This window comes from Carex rostrata, chromosome 13, assembly GCF_964058835.1.
Source record: "Carex rostrata chromosome 13, lpCarRost1.2, whole genome shotgun sequence".
In the NCBI taxonomy this organism is placed as follows: domain Eukaryota; kingdom Viridiplantae; phylum Streptophyta; class Magnoliopsida; order Poales; family Cyperaceae; genus Carex; species Carex rostrata.
Genome location: NC_135930.1, coordinates 11,648,001 through 11,667,543, shown reverse-complemented (window position 1 = coordinate 11,667,543; position 19,543 = coordinate 11,648,001). Strand labels below are relative to the sequence as shown.

The window sequence follows — 19,543 nt, the reverse complement described above, 5'->3', positions numbered from 1 at the left end:
CACCCCCTTTAGGTGCCTTTGAGACTAACAAGTAGTTACTCAAGTAGTTAATAACTGAAGAAAAAAATAGGAGAAGGTTACGGGGAATAGTTAGGTGCTCCCTTGAATTAATGTAAAACATAAAAGAAATATTAATTTGATACATCATCAGATTTCTAGAAGATATTTTGATAAAAATAACAAGTCAACTGCCTAACATATATAATCCTGAACTTCTTTAAAATATAGAAATGTTGTAGTAAAAAAAATAGTGACCCAAAAATAGTTATTAATTAATTAACAATAAATGAATTCTTTATTTGAAATAAATGTATTCAGTTATATAGTGTACCTTTTATAACTTTTTTAGCATTCTCCAATATCTTATGATGTGAATGAAATATGTACTGACATTGTTTGAACAATTAATAGATTTTGGTAAAGGATCATACTATATGGTTTATAATATCATTTCCTCGACCCTAGCAGGCTAGGTCTCACTATTGTACGTAGATTAAAAAACAAATGAAGTGTCATTCTTAAAGGATGATTGCGGCCATAATATATATGCACATTCATGACCTTTTTATTTACTTTCTTAAGTGGTAATTTTTGTATGACTATGCAAGTTAGCATGACTTTATTGCATGTTATCGGAAATAACATATTGTAACAATGAAACATGAAAGTTCAATTGTTGGCAACATTCAAAATAAATAAAAAATAAAAACTTTTGACAAAATTTAATAAGCATCACCACTGGCATCATCACGTGCACATATATTTAATTAAGATTTAGTTAATTAAGAGTATCTATTTTCCATTTTCTTTTGTTGAAAATTAGTTGACAATTATCTTTTAGTAACAGATTGGACTTGAAATTTCTATCTTTAGTCAGAGCTAATTTTGATCACAGTTAATTAAGATTCGACAATTGATTCGTTTCTTCAACAAACATAATGGCTTTAGCAGAAGATGCTACTATATTATAGGAGCTTCTCAGGTTTTATGTATAGGCATCCAGGATAATTCTATTTTTTTCTCGAGTACAGAAGATGTTTAACATTTCAAAGAGGTACAAAAATGAACTCCCTCTACAAAAACACACTTCAACTAAAAGAAATATGAGTATGGCTAATTTGCTGCTGGTAGCACTTCACCGAAGTGCTGTCAGCAGCAAATTAGCCGGTCCCTAGAAATATATGAAGTTCCTCAGCAAAAAATTATAAATTATTGTGTAAATAAATATACCTATGAAAATAGACATGATCAATAATTTAGATTCAACATTAGTCTTAAATTTCAAAACATTATAAAAAAAAAAATTGAGTTTGCAATATTACGTGACGCTAAAAAAGTGTGGTATTAAATTCCTCCACGTTCAAGTAAACTAAATGATAAAACTATTAAATTATATGATGAAGCTAAAAACAAACTCTAAAGATTATAGTAATGAACTAATGATACAATCAACCCCAGTACAGATATGATTGATATCGTTTCTTTCTTTCTTTTTGTTAATTTATGCAACCACCAATGGTTCATGGTAAAGAGATCAAAATAGATTAGCGAATAAGAAAACACCATCCATGCTTTGATAGCTACCCCTAGTTTAGCACCAAAACAATTGGATCACCTTTCCAATTGAGGGGCTTACAAAAAGAGGCGAAATCAATGTTTTGTCATATGCGAAATCAATGTTTTGTCATTTGTTAAGTGACCGATAACTAAATAAGTGACAGCAGAATTAGATAATTTAACGAACAAAAAAAAAAAAAAAGTAACCACAATAAGATGTTTATTGACATTTTACAAGTAATTTCAAGAAAAAACTTGTACAGTCTCATTCCCACTCCACCACTCCCCAACCCCGTTTTTCATCATAGCACCACGGTTCGCAGGTCCATCTTCATCCCATATATAGATTATTTAAAGAATTAATCAAAGCCTCCAACGCAAGTCCTGCCATCCAAATAACCATTTTTTTTACACTGTGGCACTCAAAAATAAAAAATAAAATTAACTTCTGCATAAAGCAAAACCTATTTTTGAAATGGTCCTTGAATTTTTAAGTTTTGTTCAATGTTGCCCTTACCCCTAAAACTTTTGTTCAATGGGGCCAGGCAGCTAGTAATATGCTGCTGGCTCAGGCATACCGGCAAAACAAAAATAATCTCCTCCATCCAATCAAGCTAAAGGCCAGATTGAACAAAAGTTACAGGTCCAGGGGCCATTTTCCAGATTTCTCTCTTTCGAGGTATATATAATATAAAAAAAAAAAAATTGACCATTACTATGGTGGTATCCCCCAAAGAAAACAAGCAGGCTGAATCACACAGTGTAGTTATGTGTTACATTTGTTTGTATGGTCAATCTATGGCTAATATAAGTACCGGCTGACATACTTCAATTCTGCAATTATTCTGTGTGGAAATTGGGACAGAGACAAAAAAGGAATAAACAAGCGTGCAATGAAGTCTCAGGAATAAGCTATCCAATGACTTCAATTAAAATGAACCAACCAAAATTTTAAGGGCAAAAACAGTAGTCATTGCCAATAATATATAGCCTGGTCAAACTAGATGAACTGTCTGATCATTTTAAAGAGGCCTGAAATTTTCCAATCCAAGATGATTTTAATCATAGAAAAGACGAGAATATACCTTAAAAATTACTTAGTAACTTGAAGAGCTTCTTCAATCCGTTGAATGAGCTGATTAGCATTCAATGCTCCCTCCTGTTGATATATAACAAGGAAAAAATGGTAGCAAAATTAAGTAATTGTTGCATTTATCAATGTATCCATAATTCCAATTTTTATTTTTTGTCTTTTCTTTTGGGCCCGATTAGCATTCCTAGTTTTGCATTTATCAATCTACCTACAGTTTACTCCCTGAGGTCTTGCATTGGCTTTGACTACACTAGTACCAAAAATGATTAGAACTAAGAGATTCATAATTCTTAGAAGAACATACTGACAGACGCTTACACAAACTCCAAACCTCTAAAATGGGGATTGCTTTGCAACAGTTTAGCACTGTTATACTCAAGAAAATTTACATATGGTTTTATTTCCTCTCCTTCCAGCCATAATGATACCTTTCTCCTTCTGAGCAGAAAATCATAAGAAACTAAAAGAAAATGAAAAGGATGATTTTGAACTGGAAAGCCTTTTTAGTTAATAAAAAAAGGTGACAATTTTATAACTTACAAATCGGTCGCATGGTTTGCCATCCTTGAAAATGATGAAAGTAGGCAAAGCCTCAATGCTGTATTTGCTTGCGATATTAACATATTTCTCAGTGTCAATCTTCACCACTATTATCTTGTCATTTAGCTTCTCACTCACTTCTTCTAAGACTGGTACCATGAACTGACATGGTCCACACCTATAATTAAATAAATAAAGATACAAACAAATTTAAGCCAACAATTATGTCAATTATACCTCAGTTGAGACTAATGTTAAAACTAAGCCAGAATTCAGCATTTAATCACAATATGGTGTATTTCATTGTTGAGCTTTCAAGTTACTTCTTGTTAGGAATTAAACAAACATACAAAAAAAAAAAATTTAATCAAATTTATAGAGAATTTGACCAACATATTTTAAGTCTTTACAGAGCATGTCCTTACCAGATAATGGACCATATTACTGTCCAGAATTTTGTAGCTACTATGTACAGCAAAGTCCAATTCGGTCCTCAAAAAGTTGCAGATTATTACCCGATTCCATTAAAACAAAACGTAATGCTTAAAGCAGTTTGACAATTTCAAATTGCAAAACATAGAGTCCCATTTTTTTCATATTAACAGAGACTCCTGATTATCACCGTATAACAAACAAATACAAACTTCTAAATGATTAACAGGCATTAGACATTGAAACAAAACACAGAGAAATTTCATGTGAATAAAAACATATACTAAATAAGTGAATAAGTGAATAGGAACATATTAAATAAAAGGGAAAGAGACAAAATGTGCACATTCATAATTATAGGAAAGAAGATAGAAAGATGGAGGAGGAGGAAGAGCTCAATATTACCAAGTTGCATAGAAGTCAACAAGCACGGGCATATCTGATTGCGCAAGTAATTCATCAAATGAGGAGAAGGTTTGCTTCTTTGCTTCAATCTATCAGAAATATCACTTTATTAGTATATTGAGATAGCAATATAAAAATACAAAACAAATACAGCAAATTGAAACTTTCATTGTCTGTGATAAACAGAACAAATACTGTAAGGTGGTGTATGGGCATGAAAAATGCTTGTACACGTGCAGATTGGCAAATTTTGTAGAAAATCCTATGAAATCCATACATATCTTTTGGTTTTCAACAGCAATCATTCCTCTTTTAACAATTTTCATTTTCTTTTTTTCCTCGTTTCTTTATTTTTTTTCATTTAATTGTGAGTGTCGGTGGCGAAACTGAGGAAAAATTAAAGCTGGTTACTAAAATTGAGCTTTATTCCATCTCAGTTTTTTTTTTTTTTTTTTGAAAAAGCGGTCACCCACCGATTTCATTCGAAACCATAATAGTGTTTGCTTCCAATCTCCAAATAATCGGAGAAGGAAACGCATACAGTTTGTACCAAGAAAAAACAAACATAAAAAACCAAAAAGACTGGTCCACAGTGTTTCTAGGCTCAGTTAAATCATAGAATAGCAAAAGCAGATTAGATTTGGGGGGACAGTACAAAAAGTAGCTGAAAACAAAAGAGGTGCTAAATTGGATAATTACCCGAGTGGCAGTGCGGCGGGGAATCAAGGCCGCGAGTCGCGGGAATCTCGACGGTGAGCAGCTGTGAGGCGCGGCCTGGAACGAATGGACGGCTAGGAACTTTGGAGTGGGTAGCAAGGAGCCGATCGGACGGGCGAGATTAGGTGATGTTGTTGAAGACGAAATCGACATCGACATCCTGTTTAGCTAGCCTAGTACTCTTTGCTCCGGATATTTTGGACCTACGAGTCGGCTCGGCTTCTAGTTACTCTTGTTTCTCTGGGCGATGAGGATATATATACGGCTCTTTTGCTAAGTAATCTCAAATTCTCTCCTCTTCTCTTTTTTTTTTTTTTTTTTTTTTTTTTGAGTGAGTCTATGGTTCTATGCATATTACAATTTGTTACTGTACTACGGCTCTATATTCAAGTTTTCAAATCCTAACGGTCGATCCGAACCGTTCATCTTGTTTTCCATATTAATGTGTTTGGAGACCAAATTTTACATTTTTTGAAATTTTTTTACTATTTTTTTAGATTTATTGAAAATCACTGTTTTTGGATGGTCCAGAATTTTCAGATCAAGTGATTTTCTAAATATCTAAAAAAATAGTAAATTTTTTTCAAAAAATGTAAAATTTGGTCTCCAAACACATGTTAATATGGAGAACAAGATGAACGGTTCGGATCGACCGTTAGAATTTGAAAACTCAAATATTAAACCGTAGCACGGTAACAACCCGTGATATGCATATTACCATAGACTCACTCTTTTTTTTTTTCAACAAAATGAATTGACTCTTTTGCTAAGTAATCTCAAATTCTCTTCTCTTTTTTTTTTAATATCTATTTCTCAACAAAACGAATTATCTCGATATATATGGCTCTTTTGCGGAGTAGTCTCAAACTCTTTTTTTTTATTTAATTTCTAACTTTTACTCTGTTAACTTATCTATGCCTTCCAAATGTGTCTTTATTATTACATTAATTGGTTAAATATGCTCGATTGTAAATGACTCCGAATTTATTCTGATTTTTTTTGGGTTACATCGAATAACAAAGATGGGTCGGGATTTGAGAATTTGTAAAGGGGATTTATGAAAATGGATAATTATTAATGCTCATTTGATTTCTTATTTAAATTGAAGACGTTGTCGCTTTCTTAATACACATTTTTCTGGGTTATACACTTTCTTAATATTCTTTTTTTGGGCTATACATTTTCTTAATATACATTTTTTTGGCTAAAATTTAAATTGAAGACGTTGTCGCTTTCTTATTTTTATTAACGATTAAGACTTTTTTATTAGTAAATTGAAATAAATAGTTTCCATTAAGTGTATAAATTTGGAGACTAAAGATTGTGATTCAATTTTCTTTATGTAAAAGATTTATACTTAAAGTTGATTATTATTAGAAATTACTTTCCCTCACTTTGGAAAAAATAATAATTATTATCATTCTAGATGTACATTAAAACAAGTGTGTGTGTGTGTGTATGTGTGTGTGTATGAGAAGGGTTCAAATGCACTCAAATTTTTGTGCATCCAAATGCATTCTATTCTTTTTCTCCGTTTTTAAAGTCCGAATAGTCAATCCGAACCCTCCTCATATATATATATAGGGTCTGTCTAAATTGCTGCTGGCAGCATTTCGGCAGAGGTGCTGCCGGGGCTATATTTAGCCGTGTGATGTCCAAACAACAAATCCAAACCGTTAGATGTTTAATCTATATTATAATCTACTTGGAGACCAAATTTTACATTTTTTTTGAATTTTTTTACTATATATTAAGCTGGTTTGAAAACCGCTGATTTCAGTAAATTTCTGCAGCATTGAAATCAGCGGTTTTCAAACCAGCTTAATATATAGTAAAAAAATTCCAAAAAATGTAAAATTTGGTCTCCAAGTAGATTATAATATAGATTAAACATCTAACGGTTTAGATTTATCGTTTGAACATCAAAAAATAGAAAAAACAGTGGCAGCACCACCGGCAGAAATGCTGCCGGCAGCAAATTAGCCACAGCCTATATATATATATATATATATATATATATATAGCATCAGTACATATAAACTTAAATGCGCATCAAAATTACCGTATTAAGATCTACATAGTATCGAGTTCTTATTTTTTTTCATTAAAAAATAAATCAATAGACTTGTATCAGTCATCTTCATCGTCTATTCTAATTTAATGATACTTGGAATATAATAATTAGGGTAGTTAAGAAGTTCCTTTCATGTCCTTGGCGTAACGGCTCAGAAAACATGCAATCAAGTATTTTTTTTTTCCGGACACGAGAGCTAAAAGTCTAATGAATTTGATTCGGTATCTAAGATTGAATCGTTTAATCTGCATTCTCCTTATCTTCCGAATTTTTTTTATGTACCATAATAAAAAATAAAAATAAACCAACACATCTATTTTGGAAGAATTTCATCTTTAATCAAGTTGCAGATTGGTCTTGCAGTTCCATTTTAGTGGGACCGCACAACCAATATGCGGCCCCAATCAAAAGGTCACACAGCCAATCTGCAGCTCTATATAATCAAACAATTATGTATTATGTTAGTTTGTTTGATTATATTTTGTTATTTTGTATAAAATATCGTTCATTTCTTGTTTGTCGTAGATGACAGAAGTATATCGATGATCTATTTAGAAATGTGGTTTCATCCACATCCATATGTTAGTTATATAAGTTAGTTTTTCTGAAGAGCGATTCCTCTTTTTTTTTCAATAGAGATTTCATCCACATCCACATCCATATGTTAGTTCTAATAAATTATCATCCATACTGTCATACTGACAAATAGAGAGTAGCTCAATGTTAGTTCATCCACATCCACATGTAGCTTTATCCACCAAAGCCGAAAAACAATAAAAAAAAAACTACTAAATATATAGTAGACTGTGTTGTTCAAGCAATAATCTTTTTTGTCTATGTGACTAATTTGCAAAAACATATAATTATTGAATTTTATGATTTTTTTCTATTTTTGAAAGATATATAGGTTCAAGTCAAATGAAATTGTATTATGAAATACTTGGACTGAAGAAATCATGAAGATATGTATCAAGAATACAAATTATAAAATTAGAAACTTGGTAAAGTAAATTTAAGATTGTTTAAACAGGGATCAAACGTTGGTAACATTTGTAAAACGTTATAACATTTTAGGCCTGTCAGAAACGCTGAAGTAACAGATTCATCAAACTCAGAAATAACTTTAAACGTTGTAACGTTTTATGATTGTCAGAACTGCTGAAGCACAGCTGTACAGAATCAACTTAAAACGTTGTAAAGTTTTAGGAATGTCAGAACGTTAAGTACAGCTGTATCAAATTCAAAATTCAATTTACAAGCGTTGTAACATTTGTCAATTGTTACAACGATTTAATTTAATCAGCATTGTAACGTTTTAAATAAATCTGAGCTTCAGAAATTTCTGTTTTTGATCAAGATTTTACAGTGCAAAACGTTATACAATCGTTGTAACGTTTTACTAAGCTGTTATAAAATTGAAACCCTAAATCCCATTTTGAACTAAAACGTTGGCAACGTTATAAGTCAAACAGCTTGTTTTTGAGCTATCTCTATAAATAGGGCTTTCTTCCCAAAGTAATCTACGCCGACCCTAAACTTCTAAAAAGCAATTTTCTGAGAGCTTAGCTTACTCCATTGTAGTGAGAGCTTAAAACTTCAAAATTTCTCAAACAACCTCAAACCCACTTCACTAATCTTGAGTTAGATTAGGTTAGAGTGATCTATTGAGTATTTTTCTTGAGTAACTTAAACTTTGAGACCTTGTTCTCATCTCTTTAAGTTGGCCGGTTGACTTTCCGCTTGGATTGTAAGGGCTCAACGGTTCACAAATTGTAATCTTTTCGTATTGGGTAAGAGGTTGCGAAGTCCCGGAGATGTAGGCCTTTGTTTTGCCGAACTCCGTTAACATCCCGCGTGTCAAATTTCTCTAAACTCATATATTTACTTTTAATTGCAATTATTTTCAATTTTTAGAGCAATTAGTGGTGCAACTAGTATAACAGGCTGGTGTCATACAAAATATTCCTTCCAAGATAAAACTAATTATCCACTAAAACATAAATTTGTTCTGACGAGTACAATAAAAATACTAAATATAAAGAGACAATGTTCTTATATTATTACGAATACAATTGAAATATTCAATAAAACAAAAACATCCTAAAAAATACATAAAGAAACATAAATTGCCTCTCAAACTGCAAATTGATAAAATAATAGTAACTATTAAATCTCATTGGCTCAATAATTCTTGTGTATCTCAGTTGGCTTGGTGTCATTTTCTCCTCTTATGTAGTAAATCCAACCACATCGGAATCTTGTTGTGTCTTCTCCCCAAAGTATCGAGCCTATGTTATAGAATAAGGACATGGCCCTCGTGTTCAGGCCATTCCGACTGATTGTCATAGACATGCCATTCATCGCTTCATGAGTTGATCAATGTCTGAATGTGGTAGTAGTAACTTACAAAATTACCAGGGTTGATGCCTCAAAAACGGCGCACGGTCAGAACATGAGAACACGATATTATGTCCAATTGAGACTTTTGGCATGTGTATTCCACTGTGTTATTTTCTCTGATGATCACAGTGTATTTGAAATTGGCCTTACTAAATCGGCCAAAATCATCAGGTATGAATGCGTGAACTCTCTCTTGTGTAGATGTTACTTCAAACTCATTGAAGTTGTCAAATCTTCTAAACATCTTCATACTATTTGTTTTCTCGAATCTTTTGTTAATAAAGATAAAAAAATGAATTAATAATTTATTTAAATGAATTTGTTCAAACTAAATGAAGGAAAAAAGTACCTTATGAACCTAACATGAGAACTGTTAGCCTTGCCTTGCTTCAAATTCCGCTTTGGCCATCCTTTGCCCAAACCATGTGACACATTTATAAAATGTGTCATCAATTATTGCGGCCACCGGTAACTTATGAGATAACCTGAAGACATTATTAAGCGACTCAGACCCATTTGTAGTCATAATTTCCCAACGGGAACCACCGTCTAGCGCTTGAAATATATTTCATGGTTTTGGACACTCATTCTCATCTTGATCCAAATGTTTACCCCCCCCCCCCCCCCCCCATCCAACCAGTTGAGAACATGGTCACACACATTCTCCATTGCTTGTATCGCCTCATCTTCCTCTTCGCCACACATATACTGAAGAACTTGATTACCTCATCATTGCAGTGGTTCTTCTTCATGTTCTCGGCTATGTGAGTAGCACAAAAATGGTGGACGCACTGATCCTCATCATTCTCATTCCAATCTAAATCATCTTGTCTGAACACCTTTATAATACCCTTCCCCCTATCAGTGATGACACACACGAACCTAAATCGAACTACATTTTTCTGACTTGAGCAAAATCCTAAATTGAAAATCAAGATTGAGATGAAATCGAGAAAGAATCACCAAATTAACAACATAGAAGCTCAATGGAGATTGATTACTCACAAATTATACATAAAATTCGGGTTTAAGCAAAAACCCTAACAATGGTGAAAATTTCAAATTTTGAATAAGAGGAAGGAATTACCAATGGAGAGCTTGATGGAGATATTCAACCAATTTCTCACTTATTTCTTTGATTTTACAAGAGATTGGGTGGGTTTTAGAGGGAGAAGATGGTCTCTCTCTCTTTTTCTTTCTTTTGGCGAAACACAGGAAGGGGGAAGGGACAGAGAGAAAGAAGGAGAGACAACAGAAATTTTGCTAAATAGACTCTCAAGGTGTTGGATAAAACATTAGTAACGTTGTGTAAATCATTATGACGATTCAGCTGGTGAGAAACCCAGGAAAGATTGATCAAACGCATAATATAGTGTATAAAACGTTAGTAACGTTTATTAAAACGTTATAACGTTTTAATTGAATCCAGCTTTCATACAATTGCTATTTTTTTATCAAGTTTTACAGTGAAAAATGTTACATACTGTTTGACAATCGTTCGTAATGTTTTAATTAAATTCAGCCTTCAAACAATTATTATTTTTGATCAAGTTTACAGTGCAAAATGTTACATAATATTTTTTTTTTCTAAAGTTCCTTCTGAACGTAACAGTGCTCCAGTTGAAGGGAACTCATCAAAAGGAAGGAATGGAAGAAGAGGGGAAAGGCCAGCAAACCAGATTTACCCGAGCTCGTTATCTTACTCCAGAAGAGGAAAATCAGGGAAGAAGCAGAGGGGAGTGGAGGAGAGAAAGAGAGAACTAGCTGTAGAAAAGTTCCGAAGTTTGTCACATCTGAATCGAAGTGTAAACAGAATAAACGGCCGGCGGCCCCTTCCCCTTCCGTTTTGTGGAGCACACCTAAGGCACCTAATCCTTTGAACTTGAATCTGGTCCGTTCGTTGTATATTGAATGTGGATCCGGTGCTTTATTACAAGTTTGAACCGGAATGATCTGAATTTGATCGGACGGCTCAGATTCAATTTCAAACGGTGAGGTAACACAGAGGATCCGGACTCTACGATTCACCTCTCCTGATTTCAATAACGAGAAACCCTAAACCTCTTTGTTTGCTCCTAATTCACCGACTACAGTTCGGTCGGCTCCTCGTCTCCGCCACGCCAATAATGGCGGACTCTCAATCCCCATCAAACCCTAATCCCGTCTCTAAGAAGTCCGACCTATGCGAAGAGTGCGGAGAGAACAAATGGAAGTACAGGTGCCCGGGCTGTGGCCTCCTGTCGTGTAGCGTTCCCTGCGTTAAGTTGCACAAGGAAAGGCTTCAATGCACCGGGAAACGGCCTCGCACTGATTTTATACCCATTTCTGAGTTCGATGACAAAGCTCTCTTGTCAGGTCTGTGTGTGAACCCCACCTACTCATACAATATACACTGAAAATGATTTACTTCAACTCTAGTATACTAATATATTAATGGTATCAGTTAATGTATAGTTTGCTTCCATCTGGTCGTGGTAAGCGGAAGTCACTTTGTTTAAATAACAGAGATTCTATTTTAATGAAATTCACTCATTCTAGGATTGCATAATTCAGTTCCTGTCAAGGCTCTATAGATAGTTAACTTCACAATTACGAACTGTTTGACTTAAATGTTTTACCCTGGGTCTTTAATGCACCACCTATTTTCAATTGAGGCGGTTGTGCATGTTATTTGGGCCTTAATGTTTTGAATTTTTTGAGTTGAACCTGATTTTGCCTCAATTTTAATTTCCATTGAGTCCGATTTGACCCAACATAAGATTTGCTGTTGATGTGAATTATCATCCTTTTTCATGATCTTTGTTGTCGTGGAAACAGATTACAACTTTTTGGAGGAAACAAAACGGGTTGCGGAGGCGGCCCGTAGAATCATATCAGGTTTCGGGGCGAGCTATACAGGTTATTTGCCACATAGACTCCAAATTTTAAGGAAGGCGGCTTTTAAAAGGAGAACCACTCTCTATTTTCTTCCGAAGGGGATGTCAAAAAGAGAGTCTAACCAGTCTCACTTTGACATAAGGTCCTAGTTCTTATAATCTGCTCTTCCACTTTATACCATTAAATGTCAGCTTTATAGTTAGTTTATAATGATCATTCAATTGGGTCATGTTTTAATTTTGCAAAATGTGACTGAAATGGCTGTAACCGAGGATAATAAAGTCTACTTGGAATAACTGGGGAAATTGAAGCTTGAGAGTTTATACAGCATAATTGGGAAGAGATTTGGTCTAAATGGGGCTGAAATGTGTTTTGCTTTCGAATTAACTTTTAAATCTTGCTCAATTTACCTATTTTGTCTGATGAGCCATTAGTTCCATCAAATTTTGTGTCATTTAACCCTCACATTTGTGAGTCTCTGACACGTTAAACAACACTAGGCCTCGATCCCCATGTCCATGCAACTGAGTACCAAAAGAAGTCGATATTATGTATGCTATTTTGCATGCAAAACTTCAAAGGAGCTCACTTTCCTAACTGTAAGAATATTTTTTCTTTCAGGACAGATTGCATCTACTGGACCATAGAATGGAGGTTTCATTCCGTGCATTCCACACTTATAGACCACGAGTGAGTTTCCAATTTTTGTTCCTTCACTACAATTTGGCTGGTATTCTAAACTTTTACCTGTATGGTCCAGATAAATAGTTGGCAACAATAGTGCTCAATTAAACCTAAATTGACTCATAGACTGTGCTTTAAGTCTCAATTTGCCCTCAACTTGTTATTAAGAGCCTGTTTGCTCCTTTGAATTTAGGCGGGAAGTAATTCTTTTTTTTCTTAAAAGCTAAGAGAGGCGTTCAGTGACCTAATAGCAAACCAAGGCTAACTGGAGTTGTGCTCCAATAAATACCTCAGATTCTCCGCCTTTTGTGAAAATCCAGTCTCATAGTTTTGGTTGACATTGGATGCTTCTCTTCAATTATCTAATTGTACTGAAATGTAGAATATGGTACAATTTGCCATTTACCCCACTGGAACAATTACCAAGTATTCTATGTTGGTGTACTGTTACAGATGCAAAATGTGTTGTGCTGCAGTACATTTATCATTGATTTGAGATATATTTTTGGAAGTAACAAACTAGAAAACAAAGCACTGTTTTTTTATTACCCAACTATGGTCTGACTTTTTGGTCTTGTTCCTGTGGTTTCTCATGGTTACATCAACACTTTACCATGCCATAGCTTTTGAAAATCTTACTCCTACCTTCCTGAGACTATGGCTTGCTATGAAAAATAACATCACAGGACAGGGCCTAAGCACCAAGTGAGTGGTGAAAACCTAAAGGCACTGTTGTTACATTCATGTTTAAACATGAATATCACCTGCAGTGCTCCAGGGTTGAATAAAGTCAAAGATGACTGAGCTAACATTGATTGAGGGTAGGAGGGATGAAAGGAGAATAATACTGTCAGATGGACTTCGAAAGAATAGCTTGAAACTGTAAAACTTTTTTGAGTTAATTTCAATAAGATCAAGAGGTTGAGAAGTTTGTTTGGTGGAATCCCTTATCAGCGACATCTATTTCTTGATTTTTAACAAACAGACTAAAATAATTACAAATTTGGGATGTTCAGAAAGTAGATCAAGATATAGTGTTTTGTTTATCTTTTCAAGTCCATCCAACCATACAGAAGGTAAAGCCAGAAACCCCTTTCACTCCACTCCTTTTTTCTTAACACAGACATGCTCCTGTACATCCTTAATAGTAAACAGAAGTCCATGTCTGAAATGATGAATACTAAAGGTGAAAATGGGTTTGGTTGATTTTTGAGGATTTAATCCATCTACAATTTATTTTTCCAGTGTACCTGAAACTGAAAGGTTGGAAAGATTGATAGAGAAGCATTTATCTCCTACTCCATGGAATGACAACCTTACCTCTTATCGCAAGGTTCCTTTGTCGGACTTGAGGTTCTTTGTCCAAAAGCACGCCAAGGTAAATTTCATAATTCTGTAGAGCTGATTCAGAATTAATCTGGAATGAGCACTCTATACCAGTTTCTTGGTACAAGGAGAAAGAATTTTTTCTCAGATGTTTTGCAGTAAACAGCCACAGAATATAGCTGTGAATTGCAAATATTTGATAACTCGTGTTCTTTTTGTTTTGTTTTTTTTTTTCTGAGGAAAGCAACTGCAGACTAATGTAATCTTAAAATCCAGAGACATAATAATTTTCTTAAAGGTTATATTTGTTTTTTCAGACATCTAAGTCTTCGTTCAGGGAACTAGACATCAAATTACCGATGTGTTCACAGCTCAGAAGTGTTCTCATTTTAGAGCATCCAGTGATACATGTATATTTACCGACAGAGACACCTGATTTCAATATTGAAAAACATGTAATGCCTAAGAATGCTGAAGGTAGGAATGTGTGTTCCTCGAACCAAGATAGCAATTTACTAGCTGGGGAACCAGCTGCAAAATGTAGCGTCTATAAAGAGGAGGAGATCGAGGAAGGTGAGACAGAGTCAGAGACGCAAGTTGTTGATTTGAGTGAACATGTAGCACAAGATAGCAAATTTGGGAGAGGTAAGAGGCTTCATCCTTGTATGTTTTCGTCTTTGGATTTTTTTTTTTTGTCTCATGTACATAGAAATCTGAATGTTGCTGTTTAAGATGATCATTCTCGATATTTCTAATCTTCTTACATAACGGAATTTCCTGATAAAGCTCAAAAAGTGGTTTTATTGTCTGTAGGGTTTGTGTACTTGACACAGTTTTGCAGTACCAAAGTTTTATTAAATGTATCTGCATCCCATAAACTGTGGCCTACTGCATCTAGACAAATTACTACAAATCCTGCCTAACTCAACTCAAAATCTACTTTGATATAATCTGGTAGAAATATGATATTAACTACATTGATGTTAGATGAAAAATGAAAACTTCTTTGTCCTTTCTCAAATGGTCTGCTGAGAGGTGTATCATAGCCGATCATTTTTTATTTATTTGTTTGTTTATTGGGCATAATTATCAGGGGGAGGCATGCATAAGTGCAGTACAGTGGCAAGTCCAGCAAAGAAAGCGAGACATTCCCGCAATAGTACGGAAGGGACGATACAAGAAGAGGGACAAGGGCTTGATTTTGACCAGGAGGTCGAAAGGGCATACAGCGACCTGATAGGAGGAATAGACCCAGATGATTTCTTGTGTTTTGATGATGATGGTTTCATTAACAGTGTCCATAATTACGAGAATAACACTCCTGGTCCTGGACTTGGAGAGGAACTAGAGGATGGGGAGATCCCTGCATAATTAGTAGCTTTCCTTAAATCTTTTTGGAAGTTTTTTAAGAGCCACTTAAACTTTGAAATTTTGGAAATATAGGACCTTCGTGGTGTTTGCAATAGGTTGAGAATTTAGAGTAACTAACTTTTGTTGCCCATAAAGTTCTTTTTTTTTTTTTTTTACTTGTTGAATATTGAATGAAAAGAATGCAAGCAGTTAACCGTGGAAAGAGATTTTTGTCCGTTCTTTTAATGTGGATTCAAAATATATGTTACACAAGGTATATGAAATTTGGCACTGCCTTGTGACTTTTTGAGACATTTACACAAGGTATATGAAAATTTGTTCACAGCAGCGGTTTTCTTTTCGCGTAATCTCTATCAGATCTCAGCAACTGAGTTATTAAACCAAAAACAGAGGCATACGTAGTGCTAATTATAGTTGGTGCACAATCAATATACAACCCAATTAACTAGCTAGACATTTTATTTGTGCTGATTGATTTTGAGGCAGAGAAGTTAATAAATTATAATGTCTGACGACTACAGCTGCAGCCAATTTCTAAATAAAATGGTTAACATAGAGTTTCGCAGGCACCTCTGTGCATAGTGACAAATGAATTATTCGGGTTCGGTTCGGCGAGATCAAAAATTCGTGATTCGGGTATAATTCAGGTATAATTCGGGAATGATTCGGAATTATCCGGATCAGAAATCTCAGTCTTGCAAAGGAGCAACAAAATAAAAATTCGTGAATAATTCGTGAATAATTCGTAAAATCCGGGAGAAGTTTGTAAAATTCGGGAATTATTTGGGTTTAATTCGGTCAAAGTTTGGTCAACCGAATAATTCGGTGTTCGATTCGGCATCACCTCAAAAAAGAATTAAACGGCTATAATTTGAGTATAAGTCTTGCAAAGGAGCAAAAAAATAAAAATTCGTGAATAATTCGTGAATAATTCGTAAAATCCGGGAGAAGTTTGTAAAATTCGGGAATTATTTGGGTTTAATTCGGTCAAAGTTTGGTCAACCGAATAATTCGGTGTTCGATTCGGCATCACCTCAAAAAAGAATTAAACGGCTATAATTTGAGTATAAGTCTTGCAAAGGAGCAAAAAAATAAAAATTCGTGAATAATTCGTAAAATCCGGGAGAAGTTTGTAAAATTCGGGAATTATTTGGGTTTAATTCGGTCAAAGTTTGGTCAACCGAATAATTCGGTGTTTGATTCGGCATCACCTCAAAAAAGAATTAAACAGCTATAATTTGAGTATAATTCGAGTATCTTGTTACTATACCTCTGTGGACTTTAGTTAACTTAATATCCGACTGCAGTACATGATTCACTGCATCCGTCGCACCACAGAGAATCCTCTCTGAATTTTCATGCATCCAAACAAAGTAATTATAATTACAAACCTTTTCTTCCTCGTGTATTTGAGACAAAAATATCCTAAAATCTTGGTAGAGATAAGGCTTTGCACGCCTCACTGCACACTCTAGAGAAGAACGTAAGCAAATCCAAATGATAACTAAAAATTTAAGGGTTACCGGAAAACTTCCTGACCCCATGGCCATGGCGAACACTTCTCCTTTTCTCCCTACCTCAAAATACCAGAACTTGGTTATTTCTTCAACAATTCAAAGCACGAGAAAACGAAAGAAAAGCTTCTCACTACACGCCTCATCTCAATCCACACAACACCCTCCTCTGAACCTTGACTACCTCAAGCGCGAGTTTGCCGGGCCCGGCGTCAGCTTTGAGTCAATCGGATCAGGTCTTGGATGTGCTATCAGCCTTAAATTAGACAACAAAAGCACGGTCAATATGACAATGCCAGGTGGCATGATCACGTCATATCGGCCAATGATGTGGCACGGCGCCGTTGAGGAGGTGCTCCACACAATAGTTTCCGACACTGGCGATGGAACAGCGAAATTGCAGGGAGGTGTCTCTGTTGATTTTCAATGTATCGGCAATGACACTGACGTGTGGGCCCCGCGGGGGTGGATGTTGCGTGGAGTTAAAGGGAGACCTAACCAATCTATCCAGGTACAGCGAGTTCATAGTGCAGTAATTAGTATAAACTAAAAAGGGAAATTGTTTTTATAACCCATCTATCTAGGCCTAGCACTGATTAAAAGTTTCATTATTCGTAAGATATATCAAAACAGAAGTAGATACCGGAGTTAATAAAAGCTTTATTTCAAAAGAAAAAATAATACTAAAATTACTAGTTAAAACAATTAAGCTACCAATTTGATGTTTTCAGAATTTGCTCAAATCAGACCCATTTTTTTTTCCCAATTATGCAACTAAGCCCTAAACCTAATTTGAATCAGTGAATCGTCAAACTAAAATTCTACACTAAATATGACTCTACTTATTTCTCTACACATATATATGATTCCACTAATATCTGTCTAAGCTTGGCTCAATGTCCAATTCAAGGTAACTGCCCCAATTTACACCAATTTGTAAATTAAAGAAAATAGTTTATACAGAAAGAGGTCCATAGGTGATTGTGTAATATGCCAGTTATGTACCCAACAGAAACATTGTAATCAGTTTCAGATATTTGAATTTCTATTTCATTTGTTCTTATTTTCAGATAGAATTTTTTTGTTCATCTCCGTTGCATGGCAGTGAAGCCCGGTATGCAGTGAGTCTTTGGCCAGACCTAATTTCCACTGAACTCTCAATCACAAACAATAGTTTGTCACCTCTTCACATCACGGGTATTATACTGAACCATCTAAAGGCGAGCACACCTGACGCAACTTACTTAAATGGTATGGAACGGTCTAGTTACTTTACCTGTGGGCCCATCATGTCAGAGTTGGGAATTGTCCCTGGGCCTACATCAAAGACTGGTCTGGGGTGGGCTGAAAAGGGGTTCGATGGATTGTTTGGAGGGAGGAGAGATGAGTTCAGAGGTGAAGAGAGAGAAGAGGAGAGTGACTCTGTGCATTTGTCAGAGGAGTCATACCGATTCTATAGAAATTCACCCAGGGAGTTCACAGTCCTTGATAGAGTAAGTATATATATATATTAGTTAGTCAAGTTCTTATTGTCAAATATCAAATATCAAATATCAAACTTTTGTGCATGAACTGATCCTTACTGTTAGATAGTTTGAGTATGATTTTGATCCTATAGATTGCTTGTATTTTATTTTGAGCAAATTTGTCAGAGGTTCTTAAACTTTGCCTTTTGCCATGAATGAATTGGATTAGAGAGGAGAAAAGTACAGTCAACTGTCAGTCAAATGAAGTGATTTGGAAGGACCAGTGGCAGTGGGGTGGGAAATAGTTGGTGTTGATGAAATATGATGAGTTGTGTGAAGTTGTTACTCATGTCAGCTTCCTTCGCTGTGTTGGGTGGAAATAGTAGCAGAATGATTTCATCGGTACAAAAAAAAGTCCTGCTGATAGCGAAGGACAACTTAAAGTTGAATGACTAATTTATGACGCAAGGCTAAGTTTCATTGATGCACACAGAGAATACTGGCTAGCTTGAAAATTATGCGAGTTAGTATATAACAGGCACAGGTGAAATAACACTAGTCTTTGGAATGACAACTTGACCATCTAACATTTGAATTTAATGGCAATGTACAGGGGAGAAGAAACTCCATCAAAATAGGAAATAATGGATTTGATGAGCTATACATCATGAGCCCGGGATCGAATCATGAATGGTATGGGCAATATGCTTATGTCTGTGTGGGCCCCGCTGTACAACAACCAGTTGTTTTGCATCCTGGAGATGTTTGGCATGGATCACAGTATTTGTACAACCCTAACATGTAAATGAGTACTACCATACATATCAGTTGTCTATGTTGTCTTTCCTTCTATTGGTTTTTTTTTTGTTCTTCTTCCAAGGGGATTGGTGAGTTGGACATTTGGGGCTGTGAATTCTCGGTTATATGAAAGCTGCACAGTTTATTCATTTATTTTGGCAATATGCTTATGTCTGTGTGGGTACAGTCGTATTGGTTTGCAACAAATCTAATCAATAAAGTCAAACTGTATTTTCAGATTGTGATTGATGATGTAATTTATATGAATATCAGCAGTTGCAGTACTGTG

General features: G+C 35.0%; 3 protein-coding genes across 4 annotated transcripts; 2 read left to right on the top strand and 1 right to left on the bottom strand.

Annotated features, from left to right (window-relative positions):
• Positions 1 to 1,670: 1,670 nt before the first annotated feature.
• LOC144564562 (thioredoxin Y, chloroplastic-like) lies at positions 1,671 to 5,037 on the bottom strand. 2 transcript variants are annotated; one of them, XM_078314161.1, is made up of 5 exons: positions 4,727 to 5,037; positions 4,028 to 4,116; positions 3,191 to 3,368; positions 2,643 to 2,716; positions 1,671 to 1,941 (listed from the first exon to the last, which is right to left on the bottom strand). In XM_078314161.1, exons 1-4 carry the CDS (start codon positions 4,901 to 4,903, stop codon positions 2,651 to 2,653), a joined length of 510 nt encoding a protein of 169 aa, XP_078170287.1. In that variant the 5' UTR covers positions 4,904 to 5,037; the 3' UTR covers positions 1,671 to 1,941; positions 2,643 to 2,650. The 2 variants fall into 2 exon arrangements, with proteins under 2 accessions (XP_078170287.1, XP_078170286.1); XM_078314160.1 differs by having other exon boundaries at positions 1,671 to 1,970; positions 4,727 to 4,974.
• A 6,206-nt stretch (positions 5,038 to 11,243) lies between these two features.
• Positions 11,244 to 15,701, top strand: LOC144564548 (HIT-type Zinc finger family protein). Its single transcript, XM_078314146.1, has 6 exons — positions 11,244 to 11,573; positions 12,036 to 12,237; positions 12,717 to 12,785; positions 14,025 to 14,157; positions 14,423 to 14,750; positions 15,199 to 15,701. The coding sequence occupies exons 1-6, from the start codon at positions 11,345 to 11,347 to the stop codon at positions 15,474 to 15,476; spliced, it is 1,239 nt and encodes a 412-aa protein (XP_078170272.1). The 5' UTR covers positions 11,244 to 11,344; the 3' UTR covers positions 15,477 to 15,701.
• A 1,181-nt stretch (positions 15,702 to 16,882) lies between these two features.
• NDF5 (NDH-dependent cyclic electron flow 5) lies at positions 16,883 to 19,501 on the top strand. The gene is made up of 3 exons (XM_078314097.1): positions 16,883 to 17,501; positions 18,061 to 18,483; positions 19,070 to 19,501. The coding sequence occupies exons 1-3, from the start codon at positions 16,974 to 16,976 to the stop codon at positions 19,259 to 19,261; spliced, it is 1,143 nt and encodes a 380-aa protein (XP_078170223.1). The 5' UTR covers positions 16,883 to 16,973; the 3' UTR covers positions 19,262 to 19,501.
• The last annotated feature ends 42 nt before the right edge of the window (positions 19,502 to 19,543 follow it).